At 44.1% G+C, this 12,912-nt stretch overlaps 2 protein-coding genes across 6 annotated transcripts in view; one reads left to right on the top strand and one right to left on the bottom strand.

Annotated features, from left to right (window-relative positions):
- MARS1 (methionyl-tRNA synthetase 1) overlaps positions 1–2,595 on the bottom strand; it is a 54,050-nt gene extending 51,455 nt beyond the window's left edge. The window contains exon 1 of one of the 2 annotated variants that reach the window (XM_056562554.1): positions 2,321–2,595. In XM_056562554.1, the coding sequence (XP_056418529.1) occupies positions 2,321–2,423 (103 nt within the window). In that variant the 5' untranslated portion in view covers positions 2,424–2,595. The remainder of the gene's footprint in view (positions 1–2,320) is intronic. The other variant, XM_056562555.1, reaches the window with a different exon arrangement.
- Positions 2,596–2,667: 72 nt separating this feature from the next.
- The window catches only part of ARHGAP9 (Rho GTPase activating protein 9), a 166,007-nt gene continuing 155,762 nt past the window's right edge, over positions 2,668–12,912 (top strand). The window contains exon 1 of one of the 4 annotated variants that reach the window (XM_056562545.1): positions 2,668–2,696. The gene's annotated coding sequence lies outside the window, so the exon portion shown is untranslated. Of the gene's footprint in view, positions 2,697–9,828; positions 10,271–10,339; positions 10,357–12,912 lie in introns of those variants that run through there. The other 3 variants (XM_056562542.1, XM_056562546.1, XM_056562544.1) reach the window with 3 other exon arrangements.

Genomic DNA, 12,912 nt, shown 5'->3' with positions numbered 1-12,912 from the left:
CCAGTACTATTTGCGATCTTCTTTTACAACCTGGCTCTGCAGGCCGCACAGGAAGATTGGTCATCCTGTACATTTGTGCTCATTAGAGATGAGCGAACTTACAGTAAATTCGATTCGTCACAAACTTCTCGGCTCGGCAGTTGATGACTTTTCCTGCATAAATTAGTTCAGCTTTCCGGTGCTCCGGTGGGCTGGAAAAGGTGGATACAGTCCTAAGAAAGAGTCTCCTAGGACTGTATCCACCTTTTCCAGCCCACGGGAGCACCTGAAAGCTGAACTAATTTATGCAGGAAAATTAATCAACTGCCGAGCCGAGAAGTTCGTGACGAATCGAATTTACTGTAAGTTTGCTCATCTCTAGTGCTCCTCACACCCCTGCCACCCAAACCCACTATAGATGCCATGATCGACATTGATCACAACATCTATAGTGTTTATGGTGGACATCAGCAAGATCACTTGTGTCCGCCATTATCGGTAAGCCCCGGCTGCTGATCAAAGCAGACACCCACTTGCTGTAAATATACGGCGCAGTGTGCGAAGTTACTCGGTGCAGTGCATGTCCTTAAGGGGTTGTCTGTTCTGCTCTCTGGTGGTCTCTGAATTATACTGTCCATTGTGTGTGTGCTAAACCATGCCAGCGTGCAGTGCCCAAATTAGCTGTCCGTGCATGCTGGGAGTTGTAGTTTTGCAACAGCTGGAGACACACTGGTTGGGAAACACTGCCACAAAGTGATGACGTATCACTAGGATACACCATCACTTTATCAGTGAGGGTCTAACCCAGTGTTTCCCCAACCAGGGTGCCTCCAGCTGTTGCAAAACTACAACTCCCAGCATGCCCAGACAGCCTTTGGCTGTCTGGGCATGCTGGGAGTTGTAGTTTTGAAACAGCTGGACGCACCCTGGTTGGGGAAACACTGGTCTAACCTCTAGGACCACCACTGATCGGGAGATCCCCTTTGGAGTTTCTCCCCTGAAAATAGGATTATGTGATCAGTAAGGGCCACATAAGAACCCTGTCAAAAACCCCAGACTACAAGTGGCTTCACCACGGGCTACAGCAGGATGCGGGCTACTTCCCCGGCGCCCTGCCACTGCAGGACGCGCTTCTATATTACTCTGTGCTGGATGTCTGGAAATCATATACTACCACTGGGACGTCTGATCTATACACAACAACGTCCATGTGGATGACAGCTACCGATAGCCAATAGGATTATACTGTATTCTGAATGCATATTATTTGAATTAGATGCATATGTGTTCTACTAGTTCTTGAGCTATATGTATTAAAGGAGTAGTCCAGTGGTGACCCAGTGGTGAACAACTTATCCCCTATCCTAAGGATAGGGGATAAGTTGCAGATCGCGGGGGGTCCGACCCCTGGGGCCCCCCGCGATCTCCTGTACGGAGCCCCGACAGCCCTCTGGAAGGGGGCGTGTCGACCTCCGCACGAGGCGGCGGCCGACACGCCCCCTCAATACAACTCTATGGCAGAGCCGAAGCGCTGCCTTCGGCAATCTCCGGTGCATTGCCGTGGAATGAGATTTGCCATAGAATGAGATGGTCCGCCTCCATCACATCCTATTGGCTCTCTCTTGTCACGTGACCGCATCGATGCGTGACGTTTAAATATGTCACGTGACGAGAGAGCCAATAGGATGTGATGGAGGCGGACCATCTCATTCTATGGCAAATCTCATTCCACGGCAATGCACCGGCTCTGCCATAGAGATGTATTGAGGGGGCGTGTCGGCCGCCGCCTCGTGCAGGGGTCGACACCCGCTATCTGGGCCGAGAGCCAGGGCCCCGTACAGAAAGATCGCAGGGGGCCCCAGCGGTCGGACCCCCCGCGATCTCAAACTTATCCCCTATCCTTAGGATAGGGGATAAGTTTTTCACCACTGGACTACCCCTTTAAGGTTCCCCTGAGGACATCCCCATGCACAAAATATAGCATGCGGACAGAAACACGTTGGGAATAATTCTTCATATGTCACTTTAATAATAGCTCTGAGAGGATAATCTTGCGCCCATTGCTACTAGGGCAGTCAAGATTAACGTTTCACCTTTTGGTATCCACTTATCCTATCTGGTGGCTATTAAAAGGAATCATTAAAATTTACTAGTTTTAGCGACACCCTATCATTTTTGTTTTCGAGTTTCTCCCCTACACAGCAGTGGCCAAAGCTATTCATTTGAATAATCCATATAGGGCAGTGCTCCTCAACTATTGAAGAACTACAACTCCCAGCCTGCCCTGACACCATGTGAACCCATGTGCAGGGGTCAGTGCTCAGCCTGATCACACACTTACCGTCCTGCTGTGACCTCTGGATCTCTACCCCATTGGCCCAGAGTCCCGCAGCGGCTAACACCTTTAACCCGTGCGGGTTCCCGTCGCTCACATACAGCTTCATGCCGGCTCAATGAACACACCACCAACTACCGGCAACGAGTACGACAGCCACAGCTGATGCAACGCACTGCAAAGCTACAAGCACATGGGCAGCAGTGCTCTATGGGAGTTGTAGTCCTATTGGCTTTTCTTCAACGAGCTCCGCATAGACCTAACAGTGACAGCGAGAACTGCAATTCCCATGACTCACCGCGCGGAGTAGACGGCGTTGCGTCATGACGTCCTTACACGTATGTGGGCTGTTCCCCGAGTGTGTTAGCTGATTGGACAATGTGTGTGTTTCTTAGTGATGGGGTGCGGATGGGTTTTATGTGTACAGGAAAACTTACACAAGTTTTTGTAGTATTGCACAAGTGGCCTCTCCTCGGGTGTGTGATGTATAAACGTCTGAGGAGCCATTGTTATGGTCATGTCTGTAGTGACTAGAGATGAGCGAACTTACAGTAAATTCAATTCGTCACGAACTTCTCGGCTCGGCAGTTGATGACTTTTCCTGCATAAATGAGTTCAGCTTTCAGGTGCTCCCGTGGGCTGGAAAAGGGTGATACAGTCCTAGGAGACTATACGCAGGATAAGTCATCAACTGCCGAGCCGAGAAGTTCGTGACGAATCGAATTTACTGTAAGTTCGCTCATCTCTAGTAGTGACTCCTAGAGCAGTGTTTTCTAAACAGTGTGTCTCCAGCTGTTGCAATACTACAACCCTCAGCATGCCCGGACAGCCAACGGCTGTCCGGGCATGCTGGGAGTTGTAGTATTGCAACAGCTGGAGACACGCTGTTTGGAAAACACTGCCCTAGAGTAAGGATGCATGCACACCACGTTTTTGTAAGGCAGGTTTCACATCACGTTTTTCAACTACGGTTCCCGCATACGATTTCATTAGTGAAAACGTATGGAACGGTATTGAAAACCGTATACATAGGCAAAGCATTGCAAACCGTATGCACCCTGATGCATACGGTTGCGTATGGTTTGCTTGCAATACGGTTTGTAACAGTACTCCATACCGTGTTCAACCACGGTTTTGACTCTGGTTTAAAAACCGTATTGCAACCACATACCTTTTTTTTTTTTTTTTTAACTTGGACGTCAATGGGAAACGCACATGTATACGGTTCCATACAGCAAAACAATATGCGTTTTTTCTTTGCACATGCGCATTTGCATCCTAAAGTCCCCACCCAAGACCCCTCCCATTAAAAATGGACAGAATTTAAAAAAACGTATGTTTTTTTTTTAATAAAAACGGACGGAACTGTATGCACTTTTAAAAACAGTACTATACTGTTTAAAAACGCATACGGTTTACTTTTTCCCATACTGTTCTATCAGTTTTTTGCCCATACGGTTTTTGATAGAAAACGTATGAGGGAACCGTAGTTGAAAAACGTGATGTGAACCCAGCCTAATACAGTTCCCGTATCAGGTTTTTGATGAAAAACGGATTCCTCAAAACCAAACTAAACTGTATTAAAACATGTGTACAAATTTCAACCCCTATACGGTGTGAAAAATGATGTCCGGTTGTATCTGTTTTTTTAAGAAAAAAACTTATACGTTTTTAACTTTTCACTCCATTTTGAATAAAGTTTCACTTGTTTGATTGAAGTTTCAAGAAAAAAAACTGTGAAAAGTCAAAAACCGTATGGGGCAAACCGGATGGATCCGTACGCACGTACTATTCTGTACGGTTCCCATTGACTCCCATGTTAAAAAAATAAAAAAATACTTTATGGTTTAAGTGGTTTTTTATCCGAACCGAAAAACTTGGTAGGCTACGGTTTTGGGTACGGGTAAAAAAAATGGAGAAAAATGTATAAGACGCAAAACGGACTAAACCGGATGATGCATTTGACATACGGTTTACAATGTTAAGTCAATGCATACGGTTCTCTATACGGTTCCGTACGGTTTTTAACTTGAAACCATATACGGGAACTGTATAGCAAAAACGTGGTGTGCATGCACCCTAAGGCCAGCTTCAGATTTAGGGATTAGACTCTTTTCACTTTGGAAGAGATTTATCAAAATTTGTGTAGCCAATCGGATCGCTTCTTTCATTTTTCAGAGGCCTAAACCCCTTAAAGGAGTAGTATTGTGGATAGGTTTTAGATCGCGGGTGGTCCAAGCGCTGGGTGCCAGAAGCAGGGGCCGCCGTGCCCCCTCCAGCCGAAGTTAGCCGAACGGCTCTCCCATAGAGATGTATGGAGGGGGCGTGGTGGCCCCCGCTTTGGGCATGGACTGTGGCCCCCCCGCGCTCCAGGGGATGCTTTTATTCATGAGATATCTCCTTTAACAATGCAACGAGTTTTCATTGAGTCACTTTATTTTTTCCTCCTCGCCTTCTAATAGCCATAACTTTAAATTTTCTACCTACAGACTCATATGAGAGCTTGCTCTTAGTGCCACCAATTGTACTGTCTAATGACATCAACCCTTTACTGCAAAATCTATGATAAAAAAAACCAAAAATGATATGTGGGGCAAAATAAATAAAACATTAAAAATCTAGCCATTTTGCTAAGTTTTGGGGCTTCCTTTTCTATGCTGTCTACTTATCTCTAGGTCTATTCAATTACAGGGATATTCATTTTATATAGATTTTATTTTACTACTTTTTAAAAAAAATTATAACTTTTTGTACAAAAATTGGTATGTTTAAAGCATACCTGTCAGATCCCACAAGCAAATGTCACTCAGTACCTACTCCTGACCATGAACATCTAATTTTTATACCTCTATCACCCATATTTATTATGAAAACCCCTCTTTTCATTAGCTCACAGTGTTAGAAATCCTCTCAGAGGAAGGGTGTGTGTCCCTCCCTTATGGTGGTGGGAGGTGATTGGTGTGTCTGCTCATGCAGCCTTGTCCATGAGTCCTCTCTTGTCTATGACTCATGGACAAGCCTGATGTTGTTGCAGGACTGGCTAGTGTCCCAGTAGGTATGGGAGCCCCTAGTGGTGGGATTTTCAGGAACTGTTTTATTAAAGGGTACCTTTCATCGAAAAAACTTTTGATATATTATAGAGTAATGTATGCAGAATAAGTCCTGGCCCCAAGCCCTTTTTATAGATTTCAGACTCATGCTGGAGTCCTAAATCTCAGACTGCAGCCAGGACACAGACAAGCTCAGCACTGTTCCCTACCTGTCAATCAGACAGACAGGAGCCAGCACTGTGCTCATAAAACAGCAGGGCATACTCCTGACTCTGCCTTACTGCATGCCCTCATTCATTTTACTATCTGAGCTCCATTTTGTCTTCTCTCTGCACATGCAATTCTCTCTGCAATTTTTTTCAATGAAGAATGTCTTTACAAATTACAATTGGTCCTGCAAAGAACGAGCCCTCATATGACTCTGTAGATGGAAACATCAACAAGTTATACCTCTGAGGCTATGTTCACATGGTGGAATGTCTGCACAGGAAATTTCGGTGCAGACATTCCACAGACAGGGGAGCGACGGCACATCGTGCCAGCGCTAGGACCACTTGGAAATGCGCCGTCTCATAGACGCCAAAAGCATATCTGAGAGCAGAATCCACAAAAACATTGAACAGGTTTTCTGTGGCAATTCTGCCGTGTAAACAGAGCAGCAGAATTCCATTGAAATCAACTAATACTCTTATTTCTTAACATACAGAAAATTCCTTCATCTAGCAGGCCTCTCTTTTGCATTATGACCTCTATAGCTAGATCCTATGTAATGGGACTGTGCTGCTGCAGAATGTCCATGCAAAATATTTATGCAGAATTCCGCATGTACATTCTGACGGTGAACATAGCCTTGGAAGCTAAGGAGGAAAAAAAACGAAAATGCAAAAATGGAAATTTTCTTAGTCACTTAGGGGTTAACAAGAGCTATATCATTGCAGTTATACAGCCACTCTCCACAGTCAGCAACGCTGCACAAAAAAAACAAAAACCCAATCCTATATGTTCCTAACCATAAAAGTAGGCCTGTCACTTTTTTCTGTCTGGGTGCCAGAGCTTATGTATACCCCCACCAACCTTAAAGGGCTGCTTGGGTGGAAAACAAATGTTTTCAAATCACCTGGTGACAGAAAGTTAAACAGATTTATAAATCACTTCAATTTAAAAATCCAGTACTTGTCAGCTGCTTTCTACTCAAGAGGAAGTTGTGCAGTTCTTTCCAGTCTGGCCACAGTGCTCTCTGCTGCCACCTCTGTCTGTGTCAGGAACTGTCCATTTGCTTCTATTCTGGACAGTTCCTGACACAGACAGAGGTGGCAGCAGAGACCACTGTTGTCAGACGGGAAAGATCTACACAACTTCCACTGGAGTATACAGAAGCTGATAATTACTGGTGTGGTACGGGATATGGTCCTTCTGTCCCGTCATGTTGAGTCCATGTCTGTCTCCAGGGCTCTTCTGTGGTGTCTCCCCCTGTGTATATAGGTTTCATATAAAGGGTTTTCACATGAAGAGTTAAGGACCTTTATTGTTTGTCACATGATTACGGTATATTCGTACCACATGATTGTGTTAGTCACATGTTTAAGTCATATGATTGTTACCCAGAGTACCCAGTGACCAGGTGACCTATGGGCTCCTTGCACAGCCCCCCTATATAAGATGGGGAGGAGCTGCAATCACTCTTTAACCCCTTAAGGACGCAGGGTTTTTCCGTTATTGCACTTTCGTTTTTTCCTCCTTACCTTTTAAAAATCATAACCCTTTCAATTTTCCACCTAAAAATCCATATTATGGCTTATTTTTTGCGTCACCAATTCTACTTTCCAGTGATATTAGTCATTTTACCCAAAAATTCACGGCGAAACGGAAAAAAAAATCATTGTGCGACAAAATCAAAGAAAAAACACCATTTTGTAATTTTGGGGGCTTCCGTTTCTACGCAGTGCATATTTCGGTAAAAATGACACCTTATCATTATTCTGTAGGTCCATACGGTTAAAATGATACCCTACTTATATAGGTTGGATATTGTCGCACTTCTGGAAAAAATCATAACTACATGCAGGAAAATTTATACGTTTAAAAATGTCATATTCTTACCCCTATAACTTTTTTTATTTTTCCACGTACAGGGCGGTGTGAGGGCTCATTTTTTGCGCCGTGATCTGAAGTTTTTAATGGTACAATTTTTGTTTTGATCTGACTTTTTGATCACTTTTTATTCATTTTTTAATGGTATAAAAAGTGACCAAAATACGGTTTTTTGGACTTTGAAATTTTTGGGCGCGTACGCCATTGACCGTGCGGTTTAATTAATGATATATTTTTGTAGTTTGGACATTTACGCACGCGGCGATACCACATATGTTTATTTTTTATTTTATTTACACTGTTTTATTTTTTTTATGGGAAAAGGGGGGTGATTCAAACTTTTATTAGGGAAGGGGTTAAATGACCTTTATTAACACTTTTTTTTAACTTTTTTTTTGCAGTGTTATAGGTCCCATAGGGACCTATAACACTGCACACACTGATCTCCTATGCTGATCACTGGCGTGTATTAACACGCCTGTGATCAGTGTTATCGGTGCTTGACTGCTCCTGCCTGGATCTCAGGCACGGAGCAGTCATTCGTCGATCGGACACAGAGGAGGCAGGTAAGGGCCCTCCCGGTGTCCTGTAAGCTGTTCGGGACGACGCGATTTCACCACGGCGGTCCCGAACAGCCCGACTGACTAGGCGGGATACTTTCACTTTCGCTTTAGAAGCCGTGGTCAGCTTTGACCGCCGCTTCTAAAGGGTTAATACCACACATTGCCGCGATCGGCGATGTGTGGTATTAGCTGCGGGTCCCGGCCGTTGATGAGCGCCGGGACCGACGCGATGTGATGCTTCATATCGCGGGAGCCGGCGCAGGACGTAAATATACGTCCTGCGTCGTTAAGGGGTTAATCGCTCTTGTTCCTGAGGTCCAGTGCAGTCAAGACATCTTACTGTGAGTGTCCAGAACATTGGAGGCCTCAAGCCTAAAGTCTGCAGCCACCTGTCAATTGCAAGTAATCCAAAGTCATCTAATTGTCAGTCATCAAGTCAGTCAAATCAAGTTTACTCTCTAGTCACCGTGGCCTGCATTATAGTCAGTCTACCTACTGCGAGGTCTCTCTGTGTCACTGGTCACCTCTCTGGGATACTGGCTGAACTGTATAGACTGTATCACCTGTCTACCCTCAGTAAAAGCTACCATTACCCTTAAACTGGCCTTGGACTCTTTATTGCCCCTGCCTGACCTAGGACTAGCGATACTATCTTCGGGTGGTTATATAGGAAAAACACGCCCTGGCGTCACGAACACGAAGGAGTTAATACAATCTACCCCTGAGCAATACCATCTGTACCTCACACCCCGTGGCTCACCACACTGGAAGAATTAAGATTTTTAAATAGAAGTCATTTACAAATCTGTTTAACTTTCTGGCACCAGTTAATTTGAAAATATTTGTTTTCCACCGGAGTACCCCTTTAATCCAGCCCTGCCAGTCCAAAAGCAATGTACAGTAATAACCTGGCCTTACGTACGTGCCGACTGCTAGAGTTGACTCGGAAATCTGCTAAAGGAAATAAAAAGGAAACTAAAAACCTCTGAGGTCTCACATTGTTGAAAACAGAAGCATCCATTCAGTTTTGCTACATTTTATACCAGTGTTTCCCAAGCAGGGTGCCTCCAAGTGTTGCAAAACTACAACTCCTAGCATGCCAGGACAGCTGTCCGGGCATGCTGGGAGTTGTAGTTTTGCAATAGCTGGAGGCACACTGGTCGGGAAACAATGCTTCATACGATGATTGTGAGAGCTTGGTTTGTGTAGGACTGGGCTGCTGGCGTTCTTGTCTATTAGGTTGCTGGCATTCTTGTCTATTAGGTTGCTGGTCGGTTCTAATCTTCTGCTAAGAAGTGACGTCCCATATATATGTACATATGAATGGTGGAGGGTGAATTGTAGGATTTTATGAATTGTAGAGAGTTTAATTATCCAAAAGGTAAACAGGTAGCATGCAGTCTCTTTACCTTTTGAATAAATACAAGGCTGGGGAAGCATAGGCACTCACCATAGGAGTAAAAGTCCCAGCACAAGTGCCAGTTGTACCGCCTTGTGTTGTAGAGCCTTAAGGGAGTAGTGCAGCAAAACAATAACTTACCGCTGGGACCCCCCCTCCCCCCGCAATCTCCTGAACGGGGCCCCGCCAGTCTTCCAGAAGCAGCCGTTCCGACGCCCGCAGGACGCCGCGGCCGACACACCACCTCCATGTATATCTATGGGATACAAAAAGGGGGCATGTCGGCTGGCACTCAGTGTCGGGGTCGGCACGACCCCTTCCAGCAGACTGTTGGGGCCCCGTTTAGGAGATCGCGGGGGGTCTCAGCGCTCGGGCCCCCTGCGATCTATAACTTATCCCCTATCCTTTGAATTAGGGAAAAGGTATTTTTCACTACAGAACTCCTTTAAGTAACTGTTTCTTGGGGAAAATGTCTGTGAATGCCCGCTCCACCTCCCCCCCGGTTATTCTGCTGTTCACTCTGTAATACCGGGCCTGTAATTGCAAAACAAAGCCCTATAGAGGATGCAGGTGAATTGTAGTGGGGTGTGGATGATGTACTCGAAACCAAAGAAGCATAAGACACAATGTTAGAGACAGGAAGTGGTGATGATTGTCACTTCACAGAACACTATCGCTCGTACACAGAGTGACTTCTTTCCCTTCGTGCCTGGTGGTGAGATCTGTGGACAAGCCAGGGGCACACAGAGAGCACTGTTACCCGGCTAAATCGTCTTTGCGGAGTTATTGGTGAAGATCAAATATGAGGACCGACTGCTGAAAAGTCCTATTTCCTCAGTGCCTCCGTTACTTGGTAAGTGACTTTAAGCATCGTGCAAGTAAATCAGGGTGGGGATGGAAGTGAAGACTGAGGATCTGTTGTTTTAGCCTTATAAAGAGGTAAGTGTTCTTGAAGTGTTTTGGCTGCTTATATTGGATGAGAATATAGAACTGTTATTCAGTGTCTTGCTTTTACCGTGATCAACTGATATTTACTTGTAAGTATTGCTTCTGCTTCTGCATTTCTGTCAGAACATATGTAAAAATATATTTTTGAGATTTTTTTGCTTGCTTTATTGAGGGATTTATACTGCATGTCAATGTAATGTAATAGTCATATAACAATGTATACGTGTAAGCTGAGCATGCCCGGTGACCTACTTAATAACAGAACGTAAAGCTGCTATCTAAGATGATACGATAAAACGCCCTCGGGGGATACCTCACCTCAATCCCAGGTGTGTATGGGCAGCCTTAGTATAGTACCTTAGATTGGTGTTTCCCAAGTGCGGTTCTCAAGTACCCCCAACAGGCCATGTTTTAAGGATTTCCTTTGTCTTTTACTAGTGATACCAATGTGGTGACGTCTCATACACTGACCATAGTTATATCACCTGTTAAAGACTACGGAAATCCTGAAAATATCACCTGTTGGGGTACATGAGAACTGAGCTTGGGAAACACTGACTTAATAGACGTAAATGCATCAGGTTGAAAAAAATCTGTCCTCCTATAAGCGATTCCTTACATGTAGAGAAATAGGAATCATCTCTAATGAACAAATAATAATAAATAATTAAAAAACTTTTGCTGAACAGAAAGATCTGGTACTGTCAACCCAATTCAGTTACCAACACAATAGGTTGACAGTCTTGTAATCAAATCATTTAGAAATGTATTTTTACTCATTGCTGTATGTATTTAAGCATTTAACATTGACGTGGCACAAACCTATTGCTGAAAGAGTTAATGTCAGCCCTTTTTATTCTCATAGCATTTGACAGTGGCCTCTCTCTTTGTAATGTTTGATGCTAGATCTTAGTGTGACACTGCCATCTGCAGTTGTATGCGTCAGGACATGTGTCATGTGCCAAATCTTTTACAATACAGCATAAATCTTGGCAGAGCAGACAATATCTCACATAAGCGAGTCCACCACTCACATCTAAATATTTTATTATATATTTTCATGTGACAACACTAAAGAAAGGACACTTTGTTAAATGTAAAGTAGTGAGTGCACATCCTGTATAACAGTTTTTAAAGGGGGTACTCTGGTAGAAAAAAATTTATTCAAATTGTGGTAGCCTGGGGGATGTAGGGTATGGGGAGTGTAGCTGTGCGGGTATTAAAGGGTGCTTGTTAACCCTTGCTATTCGTGATGCCAGGGTGAGGGCTCCTCAATAAAGCTTTTCCTGCCGCCCTTCCCAGGAACAATAGGGAGATAGATGATAATAGGTTTGAGGTAGTGAGTAATAATGGATTGTCCACAACCGGAAAGCTTCTGTAAACAGCGTTAACTTTACTGAAGATTTTCTGTATACTTCATTAACATAACAGTCTCTGATCAATACAACAGCTTCCTTTTGGAGATTGACAATGGTTGGGACTTTAGCTCTAACAGTCTCTAGCATTTTGCGCTGTTCCACTGGATTTAGAGAATTAGTTGCGGTCCAGTAGTCAGGCTAGCATTAGAAGGAATTAGAGTAAAACTCACAATTTTTGGTTCTGCTGAGGCCGTAGGTTTTGAGGCCTAGCACACCGTCCTGTTATTCCGGCATCCACGAGAGCAGCAACCGAAGAGAGTGATAATTGGATGCAGCTCCCTTATATGGGCAGGGGCTGGACTAACGCTAATTGGTCCATATCGATGTCAATCACCTTTACAGAGATTTGTGGGTAACACGTGACCCAAGGACCTCCTAAGGTCCTGCAACATACCATAGAGGTTACTAGCATGGTCACATGACCGAAGGTCCTGCGATGCTGAACAAGGTAAGTACTATACATTTCTATACAATATAGCTATAATTATTAATATATACATTTATGATCATCAAAGTTGTCCCACCTGAGGAACCCTACCTGAACGTAGTTACTCTGACTTTGGGGACCTCTACACTAGGTACTGGATGCAATACGGTACCGGGACACCACAAAATCAACTGGTGCCAGAAAGTTATACGGATTTGTACATTTCTTCTATTTCAAAATCTTTGGCCTTCCAGTGCTTATCTGTATGCTTTAGAGGAAGTTGTGTAGTTCTTTTCAGTACTGTACTGGAAGGATTAAGTTTATTATATAGAAGTTGTTTACAAATCTGTATAACTTTCTGACACCAGTTGATTTGAAAAGATTTTTTTCCACTGGAGTACCCCTTTAATGTTATATCCCCAAAATAACTCAACACGCACCATTAATGTCCAAAAATGTCAGTTTTTGTGTAGTTGCCATTATTTTCCAGCACTACCGTTAGCTTCTTGGGTATGGAGTTCAACAGAGCTTCACAGGTTGTCACTGAATTCCTCTTCCTCTCCTCCATGAGGACATCATGTAAGAGACCTTGTGCTCCCCCACCTTTCGTTAAAGGAGTAGTCCAGTATTGGAAAACATATTCCCTATCCTAAGGATAGGGGATATGTTTCAGATCGTGGGGGGGTCCGACCGCTGGGACCC

This window comes from Hyla sarda, chromosome 2, assembly GCF_029499605.1.
Source record: "Hyla sarda isolate aHylSar1 chromosome 2, aHylSar1.hap1, whole genome shotgun sequence".
NCBI lineage: Eukaryota > Metazoa > Chordata > Amphibia > Anura > Hylidae > Hyla > Hyla sarda.
This window is presented reverse-complemented; position numbering and strand designations above follow the sequence as displayed.